Raw genomic sequence first — 23,653 nt, forward strand, 5'->3', positions numbered from 1 at the left:
TCGACGTCCCGGACGCGTCGGCGTGGTCCGTTTCGTCATCCGGGGTCGTCCGACTGAGTTTGCTGACGGGCGAGTCAATTCAAGTCAAAGTCGTATGTGGCGCAATGAGTATGCAAAATGCGGCGTTATCAAGCGTTCGGGTCACAAAGGGGTTCCCTAGGGGCTGCTCCTATTAATGTAGGAACTCGACTCGAGTTTCATGTGTCGGTCCTGATTGACTCAGCAGAACGTCGAGGATTCGGGACCGCCCATGCGAAACTCGAAGGAGTGACGAAACTCGAAGGAGTGACGACTCGAAGGAGTGACGAGGTGGCTCGAATTTTCGGGTTCCGTTGGGTTCCGTCCTAGTCTTCTAAGAGAGTCGAACAGGGAAAGCCTAAAGCTAGACCCTAGGCTCTAAGGAGAGACAAAAAAAAGAAAAAAGAGACCTCATCCAGAAATGAGGTCAACACCACTCTAAACTTGAGATCATTCGAAAAGATTTTGATGCTATGAAGCTATCGGGTAGATGAAATATTGATTTGACGATCGACATATACTTATTTAGTTATCTCACGATGCATATTACACGTATTTTTTCTCGAAAGATAATCAAGCTCGACAACTCTTTTATGAAAATCCTAAAGTGGGCTGTCGACTTTGATAAAAAATCGGAGTCCCCTATCATTCCTGTTTAGATAAGTTTTCTGGGGTTAAAACTACACTTATGCAACTTTGAAATTCTCCACTCCTTAACAACTGCTTACGATAAGCCTCTCAAGGATGATAATCCTACGCTTGCTGTCACCAAACCCTCTGTGGCTTGTGTGCTAGTTGAGAGAGATATCACCCAACCAACTCCGGATGAGGTATGGATTGAATCCATTCACAACGGCTATTGAAAAAAGATTGAAATAGAACCACACCCTTATTATTGCTCTCATTGTAGTATGTTTAACTACAGTTCTACTATTTACTATCGCTTGCATCATCATTTAAGACTGGATATTGCTAAAGATTAGTAACCTGTTCAAAAATCTATTCGTACTGACTTGGGGTGGACGTCTTGCCACCTACCATCCCTGCTTAAGTGCAACCCGACCCTTTTTCTGACACTGCTTATACCTCTGCTCATCTGACTAACGCTGTTCCTGATGACCCTCCTATTCAAACCTTTGTTGTTTCAGATGACGAACATCACACCCAAGCCGTTTTACCCCGGGATGCTCCTGCTTTTGAACACTATTCTAACTGCTGGATTGGAGCATGGTACTCTAGAGTCTCCTAAAACATCTCCACATACTACTAGTACTAATCTAAACGTGTTTATACCACTCATTGTTATTAAAGAATGCTCACTTACATGCCAAGACACACGAGAGTGCTCCTTTGATCAAATAAAAGATCAGCTGGTACAACAAGTAGATGCTCTAATGTTCAACAACCTACACATGTCCGACACCATTTAGATTTTGTGGGAGGTCCCTGACATGACACCCTGCCCACAAAAAAACCATCATATCAAATGGTTCCAAAAAAATAAAATACAACAAAATACAAAAGAGATCTAAATAAATATAAAAAAGTGCCAAAATAGGAGTATCAGGTAGCTGGAGAGCGACCCAATTTTGCCTTGCCAGTAATAATCAATGTATCATCCAATAGATTCCCTAGCTCGAGTCATCCTCCGTTCTTCTTCTTCCTCCTCGTGTAGACCTGTCATTCCTCATCCGAAGATTGGCTCACCTGTTCAGTGGAATGATCTGAACTGTGTAGGATATGTGTGGGTTATTGAACATTAGAAGCAACTACTTGTTGTACCAGCTGATCTTTTATCGGATCGAAGGAGCACTCTCAAGTCTTGGCATGTAAGTGAGTCTTCTTCAATAACAATAAGTGGTATTAGCATATTTGGATCTATACTTATAATATGATGTTCTTCATCTAGAACTGCGATGTTGGAAAGAGGATCGGATTGCACCTTCTCAGCAAGGATGGTAGGTGGCTGATATTTAGCGATATTCAACCTTAGATGATGATGCAAGTGATAACAAATAGTAAAACTGTGACCAAACATACTAAAATGAGAGCAATAAGGATGGTGTGGTTCTATTTCAACCTTTTGCCAATACTCGTTGTGAATAGTGTCAATCCATATCTCATTCGGAGCTGGTTGAGTGATACCTCTCTCAACAACACACAAGCTACATAGGGTCTGGTGATGGCAAGCATAGGACTATCCACCTTGAAAGACTAACCGTAAGCAGCAGCTAAAGAGTAGAAAATTTCTATGTTGAACAGATGTAATTTTAACCCCGAAGACTTTATCCAAACAGTAATGATAAGGAACTCTGTTTTTTGATCAAAATCGACAGTCCACTTCAGAATTTTCATAAAACGATTGTCGATCTTGATAACTTTTCGAGAGAAAATGCAAGTGTAATCGACATTGTAAGATAGCTGAATAAGTATATGTTGACCGTCAAATAGGCCAATGTTCCAACTGCCTAATAGTTTCATAGCATCAAACTCTTGCGAATGATCTCCAGTTTTGGGTTTCCCCACTAGAGCAAAACGCCAAGAGGACGTGAGAGTATTGGTTTCAACCTCAATGAGAATAAAAGCAAACTTCCCATTTTTTTCAAGTTTTTAAAAAAAAGTGTGATCACCACCACCTTCAAGAGTCTCGTGGAAATATTGTGAAACATTGCAGGATTTACAGATACCAAAACCAGACTCTGAAACTAAAATAGGGGCACGAGCAGGAATAAGAAAGTCGCTGGCAAGGGCATTTGCATAGGAGTGTCGAGGCCATCTCCCTCACAAGATGGTCATGGTCAGAAAAGAAACTGTGTGACTGGCTGCAAGGAAACAAGTAGGCTTCGGGCACTGTCTGTCAGGCTCGCTTCGTCTGGAGCGAGCGAGGAGATGGCCGCAAGTAGAAAGGTCGTCAGCTACGAGAGACGACTGCGGGAAATAACGTCGTCGTCAATGGAATCAGACGACAACGACAGGAGTGATCCTCGTCGACTACGACAGGGAGCGATCGACTTCAATAAGAGATATTAGAGCTGTAGCTACGTGAATGTCATCGTGGGAGAAGCCAAAGAGAAGGGAAGAAGTCGAGAGATTCACCGCCGGGACCATTGTCGTGGGAGCGGCGAAACCCTAGCAGAGCGTGCCGATATATATATATAACATATAATTAATTTACTTAATTAAAAAATCTTAAAAATAACCATTATATATTTCAATCGACTCTTGCAGCACACATGCAGGGTTCCCTATACCCGCAACATGCGAGCTCTGTGAGCATTCTTCCCTTCACTCTTCTTCGATCTCGATGCGACCCGATAGAGTAGTGCAAGCACAATCTTCCCTTCAGTTAGGGCTTGCCTTCCAAGCAGTACTTCCTTGACTTTGTTGGGCTTGGCTTTAACACTGTGCCCATACTCTCTCTCCTCCGACCCCCCTTCTTCCTTTGCTAGAGGACCGCGCCAAAGCCACCACGAATAGGGTTCGACTTCTTCTCTGTCCATACAAAGTCCTACGCCCTCTTTCCTATTTGACACAGTTCGATCGCACACCGAAAGTCTTCGATGTCGCTTCCCTTAGACTATGGTTCGACGTTGAAACAGATAAGAGACACTCACTTCTTTGTTTCCTTTTTCTTTCTTCATCTTTCTTCTTCAATATCGTTGCTCATATGATTTTTTCTTCTCTCTCTTTCTCTGTTCTTCCTCTCGCTCACTCGTTCTCATTCTCCTTCTCTGTTTGTTAAGTCGGTCAAATGAGAAGTAAAATGATAGATGTTGCGATTTAGTCCTTACCAAGAGTGTGTCTTTCCAAATCGAAACTTATTTATTTTTATTTTATTAGTATTATAGTTATTTTATTATTTAAAAATTTTTAGTTATTACAATTGCAGCTAACCTCTCTAGGTTGTACTGACCCACCATGCCTTTTCGGGAGCACCGTGAATAGGAATTCTTTGACCAACTCCCCTCTTGGCCTTTGAATTCCCCTCCAAAAACTCTTACAGTCGACATTGACTATAATCCTATGGTTGACATTTTCCAACAAATACAAAATGAGAATTTCGTATCCCACATTGTCTCATGTAAGTAGAAAATATTCGTGTTTCTCTAAAAAAAGCATGAGCATCCAACTCCTTGTAGTATGAGGACAAGTCAGCAACATTAAACATAGTAAAAATGTTAGACTTTCGATAGATCAATCTTGTAGGGATTGTGATACTGGAGTTAATCCAAACAACAATAAACAAACAAATACTATTACCAAAAAGCCAAATGGCGGTTACAATGCAACACCCTAAAATGGAAAATAACGACAACATGACACACAAACATACACTAGAGAGTCGATCCAAAGGTGGTGATGTTTATTTACGCAATTATAAGGCGTACTAAGAGACTGGAGAGATGGTAGGTATGATGTTAGGCGGCAACAGAAACAACAAGGGACGTGTAAGAGTCCAATTAAGGGATGGCAACGAGTCCCTGTAGGTTGGACAACAAGATGACAGCAACAAAACAACAACTGTTGCTGTTTGGGGTGGCAGCAACATGGAGCACATGTTCTAGAGTAGCAGCAGCAAAAGGGAAATGGGTTGTGCTGGTTTTAGAAGGCGACAATGGGTGAAACGTGGGGCTGCAACGCAGCGGCAGGTGGGGGCTGATCTGGAAATCGGCACAAAGAGGGAGGCAGCTTTGGATGGAAGAGAGAGAGAGAGAGAGAGAGAGAGAGAGGAGGTGGGACTGGAAGATGGCTGTAAAGTGGACTACAAAAGAACAACAATGGAAGGGTGTTCGGTGGCTGCAACAGTGAAGGATGACGATAGAGATGAGAAGGATGTTGGGAAAGGGGGTTCAAAAAGTATAGTCACCACCTCGGGAGTGAGATACAGCCAGAGCACTACTTGAGCATTGGATATATCCCTAGAAGAGAAGACTTGAGAGACCAACAAATATCCCGACAAAAAACACAACAAAACAGAAAACCTAAAACACAAAAAGCAAATATATAAAACCTAGATAACTAGAATTGGGTCCCTCTGTTGAAAGGAGGCGTCAAACCCATGTAGAAGAGCTAATCGGCTCTCCCATGCATGGACCAGTTTGGTCCAGCCGTCTAGAAAGTGAGGCATTCCCGCGCCCCACATGCCCTGTGTTACATTGTCACTAATCTTCTTAACGATCTTGAAAAAGGTCGTCCGCTATAGACTTAAGCTTTGAATCTGTAGAAAATCACTCATTCTTCAATCTAATCCACACAAAATTACATTCTATAAGAGTGAGTTTTTTTGGACTCGTTTGTTTGCTTCTGAAATTTAAAATTTTTTTTAGCAAGTCTTGTCCTCATCTCTTTATGTAAAGTCTGAATTTCCTTGATTCTCACCTCAGCATCTGTGCTAAGCTCAATAGCTAGAAGTATCAACACTAACTCCACAGGAATAAAAAGATTTTAGCTGTATATAATCTCAAATGGACCGTGAGCAATTGACAGGCTAGCGGGGAAATAAGCAAAACCAACTTATGGAAGAATTAAATACCACTGCCTGATGTTTTTCCCATGAAATACCTAAAAAAATTTCCCAAATTAAGAATCGCCAGCTCTATTTGATTTCCCATATATGGTGTGCTGTTGAGCTGAACTATAGCCTTGTACCTATTTTATCCCATAAAATCCTCCAAAGTCACTGAGAAATTTCATGACCTTGTCTAAAGTAATGATCTTGGGTCTACCATGAAGACAAACTACTCCCTAAAGTATAAATCTGTAATTTGTAATGCGTCCCTTATCTTGCGGCAAAAAAGATATGTCATTTTAGAGAAATGGCCTACCATTACCATAAAAAAGCACCTACTCCGTTGTGTCCACGGTAAGCCCACTATAAAATCCATGCTCACGTCCAACCAGAGTGCCTCTAGAACAAGAAAGGGAGTGTATATGCCTATATTCAATCCTCGAATCATAGCCCAATGACATATATTGTATTGTCTAAAATTTCTCTCCACGTCTCATATCAATCCGAGCTAATAAAAATTATCCTTTATTAAGGAACGATCCATTTCTCTTCCAAAATATCATGCAATTCCCCGATTGTGGCACTACTGTAAAATCTCGCTAAGTACTCCGGAGAATGCACAATTTGTTCTAAGAGAATAAATATTCAAAAGAACTGTGATATTGCTCATACAATCTATCTTGGCAACGAGTCCAAATATCTCTGAAATTTTTGTCAGTGGCATACAAACCTTTCAATAATTGAAATTCCACCAACGTTGCATGCAGACCTTTTAACTTACTTTAATTGTTCAAAATATCCTAGGCGTTCAAGGTTAGTGTAGTGAGTAATTAAACTCGTTCGCCAACAAACCATGAATCTAATGACTTAGGACTCTCGAAATGGCATAAAAATTCCTTATCGTAATTAAAGTATTTCATCTATAATCATTTAAATTTTCAATGAAAAAAATAATGGGATGTCCTCCTTAAATTAGATCAGTTGAGATCCCCATATTGAAGGTATATAGCACAACCGCAGACGGCTGATTGAAATATGGAAATACTACAATGGGTCTTGAGTCACCAGCTTCATCAAAGTTACCTTGGGAGCAAATCCATCTAACTTGAGAACCTCCATCAAAGGTGTCACAAATGAGCTAAGATTAATGATAAATCCTGTAAAGGAAAAGTCAAAATATGAAAAAAAATGTACCCTAGTAAATGATTGGTTGGGATAGGCTTCAGTAGCCTCAATTTTTACTAGGTTCATCTCAATAGCGGCAATTGAATTAATGTACCCTATGAAGCATATAAGTGGTATGACCAAAAGCCGCTAAGAATAGTAGAGACTAATAACTCTCGACCCATCCATAGACAAACGTTAGACAAGAAGATGAATCTAGAAATGAACTACAAAAAAGTTAACTAAAAATATCACACGATTAGATAAAATTCAATAAAGCACTCTTAAGTTGAGTATGATGGCAGTTAAACACGAAAAATCACCAATGCAAAGAACCTTCCCATTTGACAAAGAAGTAGACCAAAAAAAAAGATCTCTCGAAGTCCCTAAATTTAGTGGTGATATGGACATTAGACAAATATATATGCATAAAAAGATAGGACTGATATAGGGCAAAATATGTAACTTTATAAAGATCAGTCCCTATAAATAAGGGAGATTACGTGTAAACAGGATCACTCTCTCCAACCCGATCAGGTTCAATCTGATTCCAACCTTCCACTCACCAAAGCTAAGGAAAATCCCCCTCTTATCTCTCCCATATTACTCATTTTTATTGTAACTCTGTTGTTCACATCTCTCTTTCTCTTTACCCCCCATTCTCTTACATTTTCAACAATTTATTCAATGGATATGATTCAATGACAAATCTGGGTGGTTCAACAAGATGATCATATGACTACTTTGTTCGGAGAACTCTAAACACCTGCCGCTCACACTGCAAATGCTCTCTTGAACGATTGCACACCAAAATATCATCAAAATTTAAAACAAGAAATTTTCCAATAAAGGCTTGGAAGACACTAGTTCATTAGTAGAGAAAGTGCTCGAAGCATTGGACAGGCCAAAGAGCATGGCTACCCACTCAAACAATCCATCTTGTGTCTTGAAAAATATCATTCACATAAGCCATAATCTCATCTTGATCTAATAATAACTACCGTGCATATCAATCTTTAAAAATACACTGTTTCCATAGAACTAACCAAAAAAAAAAAAAATCTAATCTCATCTAATCTCAGAATAAAAAATCAATCGGTATTTGATAATAATCTTGTTCACGACCCTACTATCAATAAACATATGCCAAAAAATGACTTTATTTGGTACTATCAAAGTTGGAACAACACTCAGACTAGGGCTCTCACGGACTATTCACATCAAATTTTTAATTTGCTTCTATAGCACCTCATGCTTTGCTTGTTGCATCCAGTAGGTTGGTTGATTTTGGGCACTACTCCTGAGATAAGGCTTATATCACAATGAATATCTCATAAGGGTAGTAATCAAGGTGATCGGTTGTCAATCAAAACATACTAGAACTCCTCCAAAAGAGGTTGTACTATCTCAAGTATTGAATCCTTTGTACAACTGCCTTCTAGCAACACCAAGGCCAATACCATTAGCGCTTCTCTCATAGCTGTAAAAATATGACACGAGGCATAAAACCTCTCATCTATGTTTGAGTACTCAATAATGTTGGCACCTTTAGTATTTCACATAAGCACAACAAGCTTTTCACCCTTGATAAATGAGTAATTATGTTTAAGTACTCATGAATCTTGCCACCTTTAATATTTCTCAAAAGCACTACAAGCTTTTGTCCATGATAAATGAGCAATTATTTCTGTGCACATCATCAAATGTTAACTCCATAATACTGCCACAATCGATCCAAAAGAATGTGGCACACATTGATAGGCACGAAACCATATCACACATGATCCTACAATTTTTCTCAAATTGAAAATTCTACAAGACATGTCATATCAACACAAATTTCATTCCCATTCTTCAATTAAGTCGTAGAATATGGCTAACAATGCTTCTAGGTAGGAGACTCAATTTGTCAATTATCTATGCATATACCATATTTTTGTAATTATTTTCATTTATAACGAGACTGCACACTTCCCACTTCATAATACAATGAGTATGAAAGATGATATGCCTAAGCCACTGCCAACCCCTCTTATTAGTCTCGGCCTAAAAAACTCATCAAGCCAAAAACATCTCACGGTCATTTGAAGGTAATTGGTACTCCTCTATTGTCTCCTCTCATTAGTCTTCATTGTCTACCTCATCCATTGCACCTTGTCTATAAAAGAAATTACTCTCTTGTTCAAGTAGTTAGATGCAATTTACTTCTATTAATGACACTTGAAATACTTCCAAAATGGATATGTTTCGGGGGGTGTTGGTCCTATCAATCCTTTTTTCCTCTTATGATGACTTCTCCTCATGAGGGATAGGTCTTAGGCCTCAAGTTGGTGTGCTCTTGCAACTCAATGTGATGGCCAAACTCTGTTTGCAGGGTAGTATGGAACCGATACTGTTGTGTCATCTCTCTATCTTTAAAGCTAAGGTTTAGATATCATGTAATATTTAATAGGGCTAAAAATATACCGCATTGCTAATAAATGATCTCAATCCTCCAAGATACCAAGCCATGATGTTCTTAGGCTCCACTAGCTCATATTAATACATAAGGCGCTCAAACAAAATGATGTACTTCTATTTTGAAAGATTCTTCTGTTAAATATGATGAAGTCTTAAGAACACATCTTATTTGTAATGTACTAACAAGTACTTGTGTTGTATCTCTTTTTTCATCTTGGATCAATTTGTAATCTTTTCTCCTCACAATGACACAAGCACTTCAGATTCTGCAAGCACAAGAAATAACTTTTCTTTAATTTGATAGAAGTAAACTTCACTCTCCCAACAAGTAGCACGTTCTTATACTCGAAGACATGTTCCACGTTCTAAAATCACTCAATAAACTTATTTGGATTCATACGGATGTTAAAATATGACAAATCAAACCTCACACCAAAGTCACCATCGTTTCTCCCATACTCAATCGAATTAATGCGGGATAAACTGTTCATTGCTAGAAGCTTCTTGGTGAAAAATATTATAATCTTTTCCTCTTAAGTGGTCACCTTTATTATGGTGGATGACTTCCTCATGTTTCCTCTTTTCAAAATCAATGAGAATCAATTGAAATTGAAGGATTTATGGCCGCATATCCACCATAGTAAGCTTTTGAAAACCATATTGAGGATTTCTACTTGGCGGCATAGTGCCATGTTTCTCGTTTTAGGGTTTGGGTGATATATGATTGTGGATCAAGTGATGACCAAGAGTTTAGATTTATATGGTAGTTTCGTTTTTTGTTGGAGGTGGAAATGATAGCTTTTGAAAATATAGATTTGGGGCTAAAGAATTGGTTTAAATGTAAAAACTTAGAGAATTGAGAAAAATATTAAACGGCCTACAGAGAGTCTAAAAGAATAATCTGTGACACCAAAAATTCTGCTTTTAATGATTTTTATAATAGATTATATACTAAGGATAGTGAAAAATATACGTATAAACTAGCAAAACAAAGAGAAAAAAATAGTAATGATTTAACACAAGTAAAGTATATTAAAGATGAAAATCAAAAAGTATTTTTCTTAGAAAAAAATATTCAACATAGGTGGGTGAGTTATTTTGATAAACTCTTTCATAAAGTTTCTGAAAATACAATCGCTCTTAGTGATCTTAATATCGTTAATAATAGTAAAACGTTTCATTTTTACCATCGCATTAGTAAAAAAAAAGTTGATGAGGCTTTAGAGAAAACCAAGGGTGGAAAGTCTGTAAGAGCTGATGATATCTCAATTGAAGTGCAAATGCCTCATTTTAAGAAGAAAGGGAGTTTCTTGGCTTACTAAACTCTTTAATATTATTTTAAAAACTAAAAAGATGACTGAGGAGTGGAGGAAGAGTATTTTTGTCTCCATTTTAAGAAGAAAGGGAATGCACGATAGTCTGCAAATTATAGAGGAATTAAGTTGATGTGTCATACTTTAAAATTATGAGAGAGGGTAATTGAACATAGGTTAAGATGTATTACAAACATTTCTCATAATCAATTTGGATTTATGTTGGGCAAGTCTACTATGGAAGCTATACATTTATTGAGAGGTTTGATGGAGACGTTCAGAGATAATAAGGAGAATCTACATTTAATTTTTATTGATTTAGAAAAAACTTACGATAAGGTTCCAAAAGAAATCCTTTGGAGAGTTCTTGAGAAGAAAGGTGTTGATATGACTTATATTGAATTCATTAAAGATATGTATACTAGAGCTGTTACTTGTGTTCGGACTGAACGATGATTGACTAAATATTTTACTATTTCTATTGGATTACATCAGGGATCGGCTTTAAGCCCATATCTTTTCGCTTTAGTTATGGATGGTCTTACTGGACATTTACATGAGGATGTATCTTGGTGTATGCTTTTCGCTGATAATATCTTTCTCGTGAATAAGACGAGAGAAAACTTGGATTATGGAGGTCAACATTGGAGTCTAAAGGCCTTCATTTTAAGTAGAACTAAAATTGAATACATGGAATGTAATTTGAGTATTAATAGCTCTAGCGACATAAGGGTAACTTTGGGTGATCAAATTATTAAAAGGTGTGAACAATTTAGATATCTTAGGTCTATTGTTCAAAGCTATTGTTCAAAGCGATGAGATGCTAATAGTAGAATTCAAGTTGGTTGGTTGAAGTTGAGACCGTTAGTTGGTTGGTTGAAGTTGGTTGGTTGAAGTGGAGGAATGCTTCGGGCCTTTTGTGTGATAGAAAAGTACCACTTGGATTGAAAAAAAAAATTTATAAGACGATGGTGAGACCTGCAATGCTCTATGGCGTTGAATGTTGGCCTTTAAAAGAGAAGCATAATACTAAGTTAAGTGTTGCCGAGATGAGGATGATTAGGTGAATGAGTGGCTTTAAATTTAGAGACAAAATGTGAAATGAATATATCCGTGTTAGGTTTGGTATAGCTCCTGTGTTGAACAAAAATTAAAGAAAGTCGTCTTAGATGGTTTGGTCACATTAAACGTCGACTACCTGATGATCTGATTAGGAGAGTAGATGTTATGTTTTAGATTCGACTTATGTTTAGAAAGGCAGAGGTAGACCTAGGAAGACTTAGGCTTATTTTATAAAAAAAATCTTAATTTATTAGAACTAAATGAAAATATGACACTAAATAGGACGCAATGGAGAAATATGATTCATGTAGCCGACCCCACCTAGTGGGATTAAGGCTTTGTTCTAGTGGGATTAGGCTTTGTTGTTGTTGTTGTTGTTTTTGCAGGGCTAAAAAACATAAATCCCTAAAATTTACAGCTTGGTAGACTTGGATATCAAATGACACCAATCAAGGTAGGACAATATTAGGGTAGGTAATAGAGGAGAGAAGAGTGATAACGGCAAAGTCCGACACAACCAACGGCTAGACAACAAGCCATGTACTAGAAACAACAAGTTTATGCCATCAAACAACATATTGCAGCAAATTTGAAGAGGAAGGCTTTCAAAAGTCTGAAAGAGGTCACAATCTAGATCCAATCGGGTTACAAGCACACCACTCAAGGGAAATCAAATGATACAACAATCCAATAGGAAAATCAGAGAGAAAAAAATCTCCAAATGACATAAAACAAGAAAAAGTCTCAAAAACTCGAAAATAAAAAGATTTAAAGTCCCCCAGCAGGATAAAAATTTCTAATTCTAATTAATATAATATAAACATTGAGACCACTATAATCTAGCGACAGTGAACTAGTTGGAAAGCCCCAGTACAACAACGTGCAAGTGGGAAGAACTTTGCTCCGCGTCATGCATGTTACCTCCACTTCTCCGATAAAAAAACCTCTTATAGATCCTTAGATATAAGGAATGTTGATATTCAACTCACCACTATTCCTCCATTGCATTAGATCTCTTAAAATAAGAAGAAAAATTCTTTTAAATTTTTTCCTTCATATAGAAATCGCTTGTAGCACCTTGAAAGCTACAAAACCGAACAACTTAAAATTTTGTCTCTTTTTTAAGAGGTGTAAACTCTCTCTTTCAACTCTAGGTTTCCACCTTTTGTGTCTCCTACAAAGGAAAGAAACTCGCCTTCACAAATCCCTTATCCATTCATCTACTTGATACCTCCTTGTCTTATGTTGTGTTACCTATCACACTAAGTCAAGTTTTCATCGTTCACATTTTGTTCTCCTATTGAGTACATGAAGCTAGAGAGAATACTGAGATGTAAAAACTCTACCAAATGTCTTTCAAGCCTTTCAATTGCCCATCATTTGGTAACCACAAAACCTATTTATGTTAATCCATATCAACAAGTTCTCTAGTAAGATCAACTATTTGATGAAGCTTATGGTGTTCATCATTACCATCAAGTCGTTTGCCATTCTACCCTTGATGTGTAGACCACCTTTAGCCTCTTTGCACGTTGTGGCATTCAGAAAAGCCTCCATCTAAGAAGAGAAACGTTGGATCAATATACCATAGAGGATGAAAAATAGTTGCATTTTGATTGGGTTGACAGAGGTTCATGATAACCCAGGATGAAGAAACATTTGTATCATGGTTGGCCTCATCGTCATCCTTTCAACATCAACTCGAAGATAATTATAGTATACATACTAAATCAACTAATAGCTACTAAGAAGAAATTATTATAGAGACTATCGACTAGCTTAAATTGTAAGTACTCTCTTTTGATCACAAGAAGTATTAAATTATAGGGCTGTACACTTATGAGAGAGCTTTAAACTAGATCATGAAGCCTTAGTTAGGATAGGTCAAGGATGGGTCTCTCAAATAGTCTCTTATTTGATATCTGATCTGATTTTTAAAAACTAACCTGATCTAAAAACTGTTCTGAAACAATTCAGAAATAACAAAGTTTGGTGGCAATTTTTGGAGCACGCAACTTCTTGCAAGTTTATAACATTGTCTTTTTTCTAGAGCATGTTTTGGAGGATGGGGATGAATAGGGAAGATTTTAGGTTACACTTCTACTAAATTGCACTATGCAAGAGCATCAAAGCTCCAGGTGGGTATCTAAGCAGTAGCCACATGCAGCAAATCTAAATGCAAAAGGGCTTTCAGAATTTCACAAAGAAAAAAAAAAAAAAAAAGAGAGTAAATGTACGGCATTTATTCTGAATAATAAAAAAATATTTTGTAAATATACGAAGGCACGTTACTCATAAAATATTATTCATTTTCACCATAAAGCTTTAATCCAACTACATAAACTATCCTGACCTTTTCTTTTATTTACTTATTTATCATTACATTTTTTCTTATAAAAGATTCCAGAGGTATGTAAGCTTTTAATAACTACAACTCATGATCTTCATTCATTATTAGTTAATCATAGTAATTAAAAACCTATCATGCATACATTAGCAATTTAATGAAATAAGTGACAAAAAAAATACAACTTTATATAAATAAATATTAAAAGGTTTTGAATGCCACACCCTATTAGGCATCAAATAGGATAAAAGAAATTACCTTAACAATTACAAAAGTTTCAAGTAGAATAAAAGAAATTACCTTAACAATTAAAACTGCGAAGGATGCTGGAATGAAAGAGAAAGCCATGCTCACAATTATTGATGCGGAGAAGGCGTCAAGATCCTACAAAATTTTCAAATGTATCAAACCCAGACGCTTCAAGCAAATGGTATAGTTCAAGAGCACTAAACAATAGCTAATGAAATTAATAAACATAAAAAGCACATGAAAAAAAAATACTGATGGATCAAAATTCCCACAAACATGCAAAAGATGATTATTGAATCCAAACACAATCAGCCCCAATATAAAAATTTATAAAAAAAATCACAAAAGCAGAAAAAAATTATTATTAAATATATTTAATGATTCAAATAAATCATCTTGTATCTTTTATAAAACATAAAACAACTTCACAGATCTTGTCTTACAATCATTACTTTTGGATAACGATCACAATAAATCTCAGGACAACTTGAAAACACGAGTAAAAACCATCATATGATAAGGCGAATGAGCACTTCATAAGAAAACTCTAACAGGTAATGAAATGCAAGACTTCAACAACATCAGCAACAGTAACATCAACAACAACAAGTCTTTCATCAACTGATTGGGGTTGACTACATGAATCCTTTTTCACCATTGTGTCATATTGACTATCATATTTTCGTTTAATTCTACTAAATTAAGATCATTTTTTAAACAACAAGCCCAAGTTTTTTGAGGTTTACCTCTACCTTAACATAAATAGAGTTTAAAACATCTACCCTCCTAACTGGATCATCAAATGGTCAACATTTAAGGTGACAAAACTATGTAAGACGGCTTTCTCAAATATTGTCTGCAACTGGAGCTATACCAACACTTTCACGAATACATTCATTTCACGTTTTCTCAATAAGTGTCAAGCCACTCATCCACCTAAGCATTCCCATCTTAGCAACACTTAACTTAGTTTAATGCATCTCTTCTATAGGCCAACCTTCTGCGCCATAAAGCAATTAATTCTCACCACCATCTCATAAAATTTCCCTTCAAGTCTATCCGGTACTTTTCTATCACACAATAGACCCAAAAAATTCCTCCACTTCAACCATCCAACTTGAATTCTACTAATAACATTCTCATTTATATCACCATGATTTTGCACAAAGTCCGAAGATATCTAAATTGTTTACTCCTAAGAATTTGATCACCCATTATTATAACTCTGTCACTAGAGCTACTACTACTAAAATTATATTTCATGTATTCAATTTTAGATCTATTCAAACGAAGTCCTTTTTCCATAATTCAAGTTTTTCCTAACTCTTTCTCTAGTCTTAGCCACAAAAAGGAAAACATTGGCAAAAAGCAACATGGAAGAATGCAAACTAGCAAATAATGAAAGGAAAGCTAATAGGAACATTTAATGTTAACTCAGTCTACGTGCACAAACATGAAATATAATTATGATAAGCCCTTCACCAAAAGATTAGAAATTTATTGCTCCGATTCAACCTTCACAGTACATGAAAACGCAGTCTACCAGCTGGTTTGCCTTGACTGGTTCAGCCAAGAAAACGCAAAGTCCAACCGGCTCTTAATTTAGGGGCTAGGGATGTGTCCAAAGGGAGGGCACCCTCCTTCTAGTTATGTACTATTTTTATTTGTATTTTCTATTTTAAGATTTGTTTTTGGAGAGATTTCTATTTAGATAGCCTTCGACATCCCATTTTCCCTTCCTAAGGTTGTATACGAGGACATGTGATACTCCAGCTATATCCTACTCTGAGGTCGTGATTATCTCCATATATTTCCTGGCTACTTCCACCAACTTGCTCGCTGCCAGCATTCCTTCGTCCCTCCCCTGCTTGTTGATGCCCAGACTGCGCAACATAGCAACTGCTACTGCCCTAAGCACTCCCCCATAGCTTTACCTATTGTCCAGCCGCACACCTACATTCTTATTGCTACTGCCAGCCAATTCCCCTCACCTACAACTCCCCGATTCCACCACCTTAACCTGCAACCCACCACCTTCATCCCTTTCCTAGGGTGTCACTTTTGTCGTTTTGTTTTTGTTTTGAAGAATCTTTGCTTGAAACAATTTTGAATTCAATAACAAAATTTATTTTCTGATTGTTGTTTGGGTTAACTCCAAAATCAATTCGTATCTGAACAAGTGCACCATTGCAGCTACTGCTGCCCTCAACTTTTCCTCCAAACGTGTTGCCGCCACTCTCCCACAACCCTACATGTTGTCCAACCGCACAACTACATCCTTTTTACTACTGTCAACCCTCTCCCCCCACCTACAACTTTCCGATTCCACCACCTCAACTTGCAGCCCACCACTTTCATCCTCGTTCTAGGGTGTCACTCGTGTTTTATGCCGTTTTCTTTTTGTATTTAAGAGTCTTTACTTATAACCCTTTTGAATTCAAAAATAATATTTGTCTTCTACTAACTCTGAAACTCTGATATTTAGATCTTTTGAAGAAGTGGTACAACACCTCTCTTCTATTGGGAAGGAGTATATCCCGCTGGCCAGCATATTCTGCCATACAGTTCACCAATGTTGGAGGGGGGGGGGGTAATGCAAAGAAACATGGGTGACCTTTTGCTACAACTCCCGTGATGGCTGCGACTGTTCTTGAAACTCTTACCAATAGTCACTCTTTTCCCATCCCGGAGCACTAGGACACTAGCCAGTCTCAACAACTGTCTCACCTCGTTTCTGGTGCCCCCCCACCCCTCCGGGTTGGCTAAAAGCTAATATTGATGGAGGATTCCTACCAAACCAACTGGCTAGCATGCGGGCTATCTAGCGGAATGAGATGGGGGAGGTCCTTGTCGCACGCAGTGAGCAACTGGTGCATTGGGAGAGCGGACGGGTGGAATTTGAGGCTATCTTGATGGGCAATGCATGCTCCAACTGTCAAGGGAATGGTTTTTGAGGGTGACATATTAATGTCATCCAGTTCCTACAACAAATGATGGTGCAAAAAAACTAGAGGATATTACCAAGTTTCTATGAGGCATTTTCCTTTATTACTTTTTCTCAACATGTTCTTTCTTAAATTTATACCTCGTGAGCTCAATCGGGCTGCCCATGTTTGTGCCCAAAGGGCTCTTTTGCATAGTTATTCCAATGATAATGTCCCTGAATCGTCAGAGTTTTTTACTATTCTCCACGATGACAGAGCCCCTTTTGCATTCGTCTGATGACTTGTTTTTTGTACCATTTTGTACTACTTTTTTATAGTTAATGCAATATGAAATATTTAAGGAATCAATTGGTATCAGAAATATCTTAGCCCTTGTCCTATCTTAGGGTTTCCTAACATCTACCATATTCAAACCATCTGTACAAAAAATTATTCTTTTCTACCATCAAATCACCTTTTCACTACTACAAATGCCAAACCCTAATTATGCCACCAAGAAGATACATGCCCGAGTCTATCTGAGAAGAGATACATCGCGAACACCAACTTCTTTAACAGAGGCTTGCAGAGATTGATGATGGAACCCAAAGGGTAGTTAACATCAATCGTCGTATGAAGAGGTGAAGGGAGAAAGGGACGAGGATCTGAATCTCTTCAATAAGGATGACTTTAGTGATGAGGAAGATAGACACTGACGCTATAGAATTCATTATCAGAGAAAGTCAAGAGAGAAGGGTACTTAAAGAGGACACATTAATTTCCCATCAAAGTGGATTTGCTGGAGTTTGATAGAAGTATGGATGCAAACAACTTTATCGATCGGCTAAAGTCAATTGAGAGGACCTTCAAGTACAAAAAAGGTGTCAGAAGACAAATTGCGACCATCAAAGTGAGGAAGAGCGCCTCATTGTGATAGGAAAATATGCAAAGATAAAGAAAGAGAGAAGACAATGATAAGATTACTAGACAAAAGAAGATAAGGAAGAATATGTAGATGAAATACTACCTCCTCACTACCTCCACGACATGTTTCTAAAACTCCACCACCTACAACAGAGAGATCTATGAGTGGAAGAAATCGCTGGACTAATTGCAGATGGAGTGTGAGTTGGTCAAGCAAGAGACATTCCATAGCCCGATATCTGGGGGTTTGAAGCCTCCTATTAGCAACGTTATTCAGCTGTAGCCCTATTGATCACTGGGAGATGTCCATACCTTAGACATGAAGGTAGAGATACAACAGAAACAAAGCAGGCGTCCACCACTATTTAGGCAACCACTCACAGTTGGAGACATCAACAGGAGCATGCCTTAAAGAGTTGAGAAACTGAGTCAGAATAATAACAAAACTACTCAGAGCGAGAAGAAGCCTGAGAAGAGCAGTATGCCTACAACAGTCCCGACCCAAAAGTGTTGTGGATGCCATGGATTTGGACACATCACCTCTAGTTGTCTGACGAGTCGAGTTGTACCTTTTACCGAGCAGGGTGCCATGAAGGAGCTTAGCAACAAGGAGAAATAAGAGGAATAAGGTAAGTTGTTATCATTTTCCACCGGATGAGTGTGATATGCTCTTGGATCCAAGGTTCTATAGACTAAGCATATTAAGGATTTGCAATGGTTTTGCCACAACATATTTTACACCCGTTGCACGGTGAACAGAAATGTATGCGGTCTCATTATCGATGGAGGGGGCAACAAGAACGTAGCGTCTAAACAGATGGTGTAGAAGTTGAGCCTCATGACTCAGAAGCAATTCCAACCATATTCTCTGATGTGGATGAAAAAGAACAGGCTCAGCATTAAGTGAAGGTGCCTTGTGGAGTTTTCAATTGGGAGTCAAATGCATGATCAGTTGTGGTGTGGCGTGGTGCCCATGGATGCCAGCCACATGTTGTTAGGGAGACCACGGCGATTTGACTATAAGATCTAGCACAATGGATTCACAAACACTTACTCCTTCACAAAGGAGACCAAGCACATTGTCCTTTTCCCTTTTGCGGAACATGAGGTCACAGGTGCACTTGCTAGCAGAGCAGCGTCGGTGGGACCGATTTTGGTGAAGACAAAGGATGACAAGACTGAGACACCGATTCAAGACATGGGATACTCATGATAGAGAGCATTTCATGACCTCACAATTAAGATCTTACCACCTTGGCCACCACCATCAAGGAGGTTCAGGTTACCTTCACTTCAGAGCAGATTGTTACTTTGGGAGGATTCAACAAAATATGTGAGGCACGCAAGCACAAGCCAGATGAATGGTGATCTCCCAGAAAATTGGATTGATACAAACGTTTGCTCATAAGTGGGGAACAATCTTCAGTTGCATTGGGGGAAGGTGTACCACTGATGGTATCCAGTGCTTCTCGGACCACAACCAAAGAGACTTCAACCCCGAGAGGTTACAACAGCTCCATCACAGGCATCGGGTAGACAAAAGCTTAGACGAATGAGGCCTAAGCTCCCCCAACCCTAGGAGACTGACACGAGGCTTGCTTGGAGAGGGGGGAAAGAGGTATTGAACCGACTATTTCACCTAAACCAGTTCATCCAAGGGGGCGCAAGGGCCTTCCGGTTCTTAAGATGGGGGCCAGAGTTGCAGCCCAAAGAGATGGGCCTCCCCCTACTAATTATCTACTATATATAATTATAGTTTCTATTTTAGGTTTAATATTTTGTGATATTTCTATTTCGACAGCCACAATGTCCCGATTTCTTTTTCTAAGGTTGTATCCGAGGATAGGTGGTGCTTCAACTTTTTCCAGCTCCGAGGTGGTGACTATCTCCATATATTTCCTCACTTCTTCCACTCTCCTGCTCGCTGTCATCCTTTAAACACCCACCTGCTCACTGCCAGCATTCCTTCCTGCATCTCTCCCCTGCTTGCTGACTTTGAGCCTGTGCACTATATTAACTGCTGTCGCCTCTCCTTTTACTCCAAACTTGTTGTTGCCTTCCCCTTCTCCTCCAGGCCTATTGATGGCCTCTTCTTTTCCTCCAGACCTGTTGTCACCCTCCCCTTTTCCTCTAGATCTGATGACGCCACTCCCCCATGACCCCACCTATTGTTCAGCCGCACACCTACATCCTTCTTGCTACCGCCAACCCTCTCCCCTTACCTACAACTCCCTGATTCCACCACCTCAACCTACAACCCACCACTTTCATCCTCGTCCTAGTGTGCCATTTGTGTATTGTACCATTTTTTTTTGTTTTTAAGAGTCTTTGCTCATAACCCTTTTGAATTCATCATTAATATTTATTTTTCGATTGTCGTTTGGGTTAACTTTGGTATTAGTTAAGCTTCCTAACATTGTCGCCCACTGCTTTTGTTGTTGGCACTGCTGACATCACCATCACCGCTTCCACCGCCAACATCGCCGCCACTGCTTATTGCTTCATCAATCGCTTACTTCTGTTATAGCCTTCCATTGCTCCTCGTGCAGACACTGTTGTCCACTGCTCCTGTTGCCATTGCCACGACTAATAGATCTTGTTGTAGCCACCGTCACCTGCTGCTCCAAATTTTGATTATTCATTATGTTATTATTTAGATCTATGAATGTTATTATGTTGGTTGGATGATAAAAGGTGAGAAAAGCCTGTTATGAGAAACTCATCTTATGTTTTATTTTCATATTTTTCATTACTAGTATTTCATGTTTTATGTTAGTTTGATGAATTAATCAGTTGATGTTTACAATATATTTGTGTTTTAAGTTTTATTTTCATTTTTATGTTATTTGTATTTCATGTTTTACATTAGTTTGATGATTTGATTAATTGATGTATACATATATTTTTATTTGTGCAAGTTGTTATAAAATATTTTGTTGTTTGCATAATTTATTATTTCAAATAAACGCAATTGTTACTTTTTTACCAAGCTGATACAGACAGACTGAAAAAGACACGCACGCGCGCGCCCCCACCCCCCCCCCCCCCCCCCACACACACACACAGAGATATATATATATATATCTGCTCTGCTAGGGTTTCGCCGGGCGAAACCCTGGTTTCATTCCTTCGGCCGTAAATATTTTCTCTGGTGCTCGACGATGAACTTCCCGCACTCGACGACGACGATGAAAGGCTCTGCGTTCGTCTTCTTCGACGAAGGGCTTCGACGATGTTTCCCTTTTCCGAGTCTCTGCGTTTCGTCGTCTTCGACGAAGGGTTTAGGCGCTGTCCTTTTTCGTTCCGGTTTCGAGCTGCGGTTCGTACTTCCTGCACTCGACGACGAAGACGAAGGCGTTTATCGTCTTCGACGAAGGGCTTCGACGATGTTTCCCTTTTCAATTTTGAGTTGTGGTTCTCTCTGCGGTTTCTTGTTCACAGAAGGGTGCGCCTTCTGCTTGATTCCTGCACGACAAAAGGTTTCTTATTGGCATGTCTGCTCTTCCTGCCCGCCAGACAATTTCTCTCCTGTCTTGTGAGGGAGATGGCCTCGACGTTCCGTTCCTATGCAAATGTTCTTGCCGGTGACTTTCCTGCTCGTGCCCCTCCTCCAGGTTCAGCATCTGATTTTGCTATCGGTAAGTCCTGCAATGTTCCAGAATCTTTCCACGAAGCTCTTGATGGTGGAGGTGATCACAAATTTATTAAAAAGCTTGGAAAAAAAAATGAGAAGCCAGCACTTATTCTCACAGAGGTTGAAACTGGCACTCTCGCGTCCTCTTAGCGCTTCTCTCTAGTGGGTAAATTCTTTTATGGTCACCCAAAACTGGAGATCTAGCTGCACGTTATTCAGCTGTAGCCTGCATATATATATTTATTCAGTATGTTTGGGCCCTCCAATATATATATATTTTTTGAAAGCCCAAAAATGCTAATATATTAACTAGAAAGAAAGATACAGATACAATATGATGGAGGGCCCAAACATGACTCTCTGCTCACAACAAAACCACAAAGGGTTCCACAACTAGAAAATACTGAAAAGTACATTAGACATAAAGAAAAAAGCCAAAAAATGCAGAAATACATAGTATCAGGTGGCTAGAGAGCAACCCAATTTGGTTTTGCCTCTGCCTCTGGTTCTACGAAAGGTGTGTCTTCAATAACAATTCCTCTTCCGAAAATTCGCTCACTTAATCTTGGTCTAAAGTGTGCTTGGGATGTGCAGATTGTTGGACATTAGAAGCAACTACCTGTTGTACCGGTTGATCTGTTATTGGATCAAAGGAGCGCTCTCGGGATGTTATTGGATCAAAGGAGCGCTCTCGTGTGTCTTGGCATGTGAGTGAGTCTTCAATAACAATGGATGGAATGAGCACAATTGGATCTGTAACTGTAGTATGTTGTTCTTCTTCAGGAACTGTGGTGTTGGGAAGAGGATCAGGTTGCATTTTCTCAAAAGGGATAGTAGGTGGTTGTTTTTTAGCAATATTTGGCCTTAGATAAGGATGCAAACGATAGCAAATAATAGAGTTATGACTAAACATACTACAATGACAACAATAAGGAGGATGTGGTTCCATTTCAACATTTTGTCAATACCCATTGTGTATATTGTCAATTCATATCTCATCCGGAGCTGGTTGAGTGATATCTCTCTCAACTAACACACAAGTCACGGATGGTCTAATGACAGCAAGCGTAGGACTATCCACCTTGAGAGGCTTACCGTAAGCAGATGCTAAAGAGTAGAGGATTTCCATGTTGAACAGATGTAATTTTAATCCCAGAAACTTTATCCAAACATGAATAATAGGGGGCTCCGCTTTTGGATCAAAACCGATAGTCCACTTCAAAATTTTCATAAAAAGATTGTCAATCTTGATAGCTTTTCGAGAGAAAATGCGAGTGTAATTGGCATCATGAGATAGCTGAATAAGTATATGTCTACCGTCAAGTAGTACAATGTTCCAATTGCCCAATAGTTTTATGGTATCAAACTCCTTCATAATGATCTCCAATTTTGGGTGACCATAAAAGAATTTCCCCACTAGAGAGAAGCGCTAAGAGGACGTGAGAGTGCCAGTTTCAATCTCTGTGAGAGTAAGTGCAGGCTTCTCATTTTTTTCCAAGCTTTTTAATAAATGTGTGATCACCTCCACCTTCAAGAGCTTCATGGAAAGATTCTGAAACATTGCAGAACTTACCGATAGCAAAACCAGACGCTGAACCTGGAAGAGGGGCAGAAGCAGGAAAGTCGCCGGCAAGAGCATTTGTATAGGAACGAAGCGTCGAGGCCATCTCCCTCACAAGATAGGAGATAAATAGTCTGACAGGCAAGAAGAGCAGACAGGCGAACGGGAACCCTCTGTCGGGTAGAAAGCAAGCAGAAGGCGCGCCCTTTTGCGAACAGGAAAGCAGACAGAACCGCAGCTATAGGAAACCACGCCGAAGCCCTTCGTCGAAGACGGCAGAGGCCTTCGTCGTCGTCGTCGAGTGCGGTAAGTTCGAAACCGCAGCTTGAAATCTCGAAAAGGGACAGTGTCGAAGCCCTTCATCGAAGATGACGAACACAAAGACCTTTGTCGTCGTCATGCGGGAAGTTCGTCGAGCACGAGAGAAAAGATTTACGACTAACCGAATGAATCAAAACCAGGGTTTCGCCTTCGGCGAAACCCTAACA

General features: G+C 39.0%; 1 protein-coding gene across 2 annotated transcripts in view; it reads right to left on the bottom strand.

The window, feature by feature from the left end:
* Positions 1-23,653, bottom strand: part of LOC110031584 (ABC transporter A family member 1) — a 188,455-nt gene that overhangs the window by 51,797 nt on the left and 113,005 nt on the right. For both annotated transcript variants that reach the window (XM_020734836.1, XM_020734837.1), the window contains exon 24: positions 14,174-14,257. In XM_020734836.1, coding sequence (XP_020590495.1) covers positions 14,174-14,257 — 84 coding nt within the window. The remainder of the gene's footprint in view (positions 1-14,173; positions 14,258-23,653) is intronic.

This window comes from Phalaenopsis equestris, unplaced genomic scaffold (genome assembly GCF_001263595.1).
Source record: "Phalaenopsis equestris unplaced genomic scaffold, ASM126359v1 Scaffold000840, whole genome shotgun sequence".
NCBI classification, from domain to species: domain Eukaryota; kingdom Viridiplantae; phylum Streptophyta; class Magnoliopsida; order Asparagales; family Orchidaceae; genus Phalaenopsis; species Phalaenopsis equestris.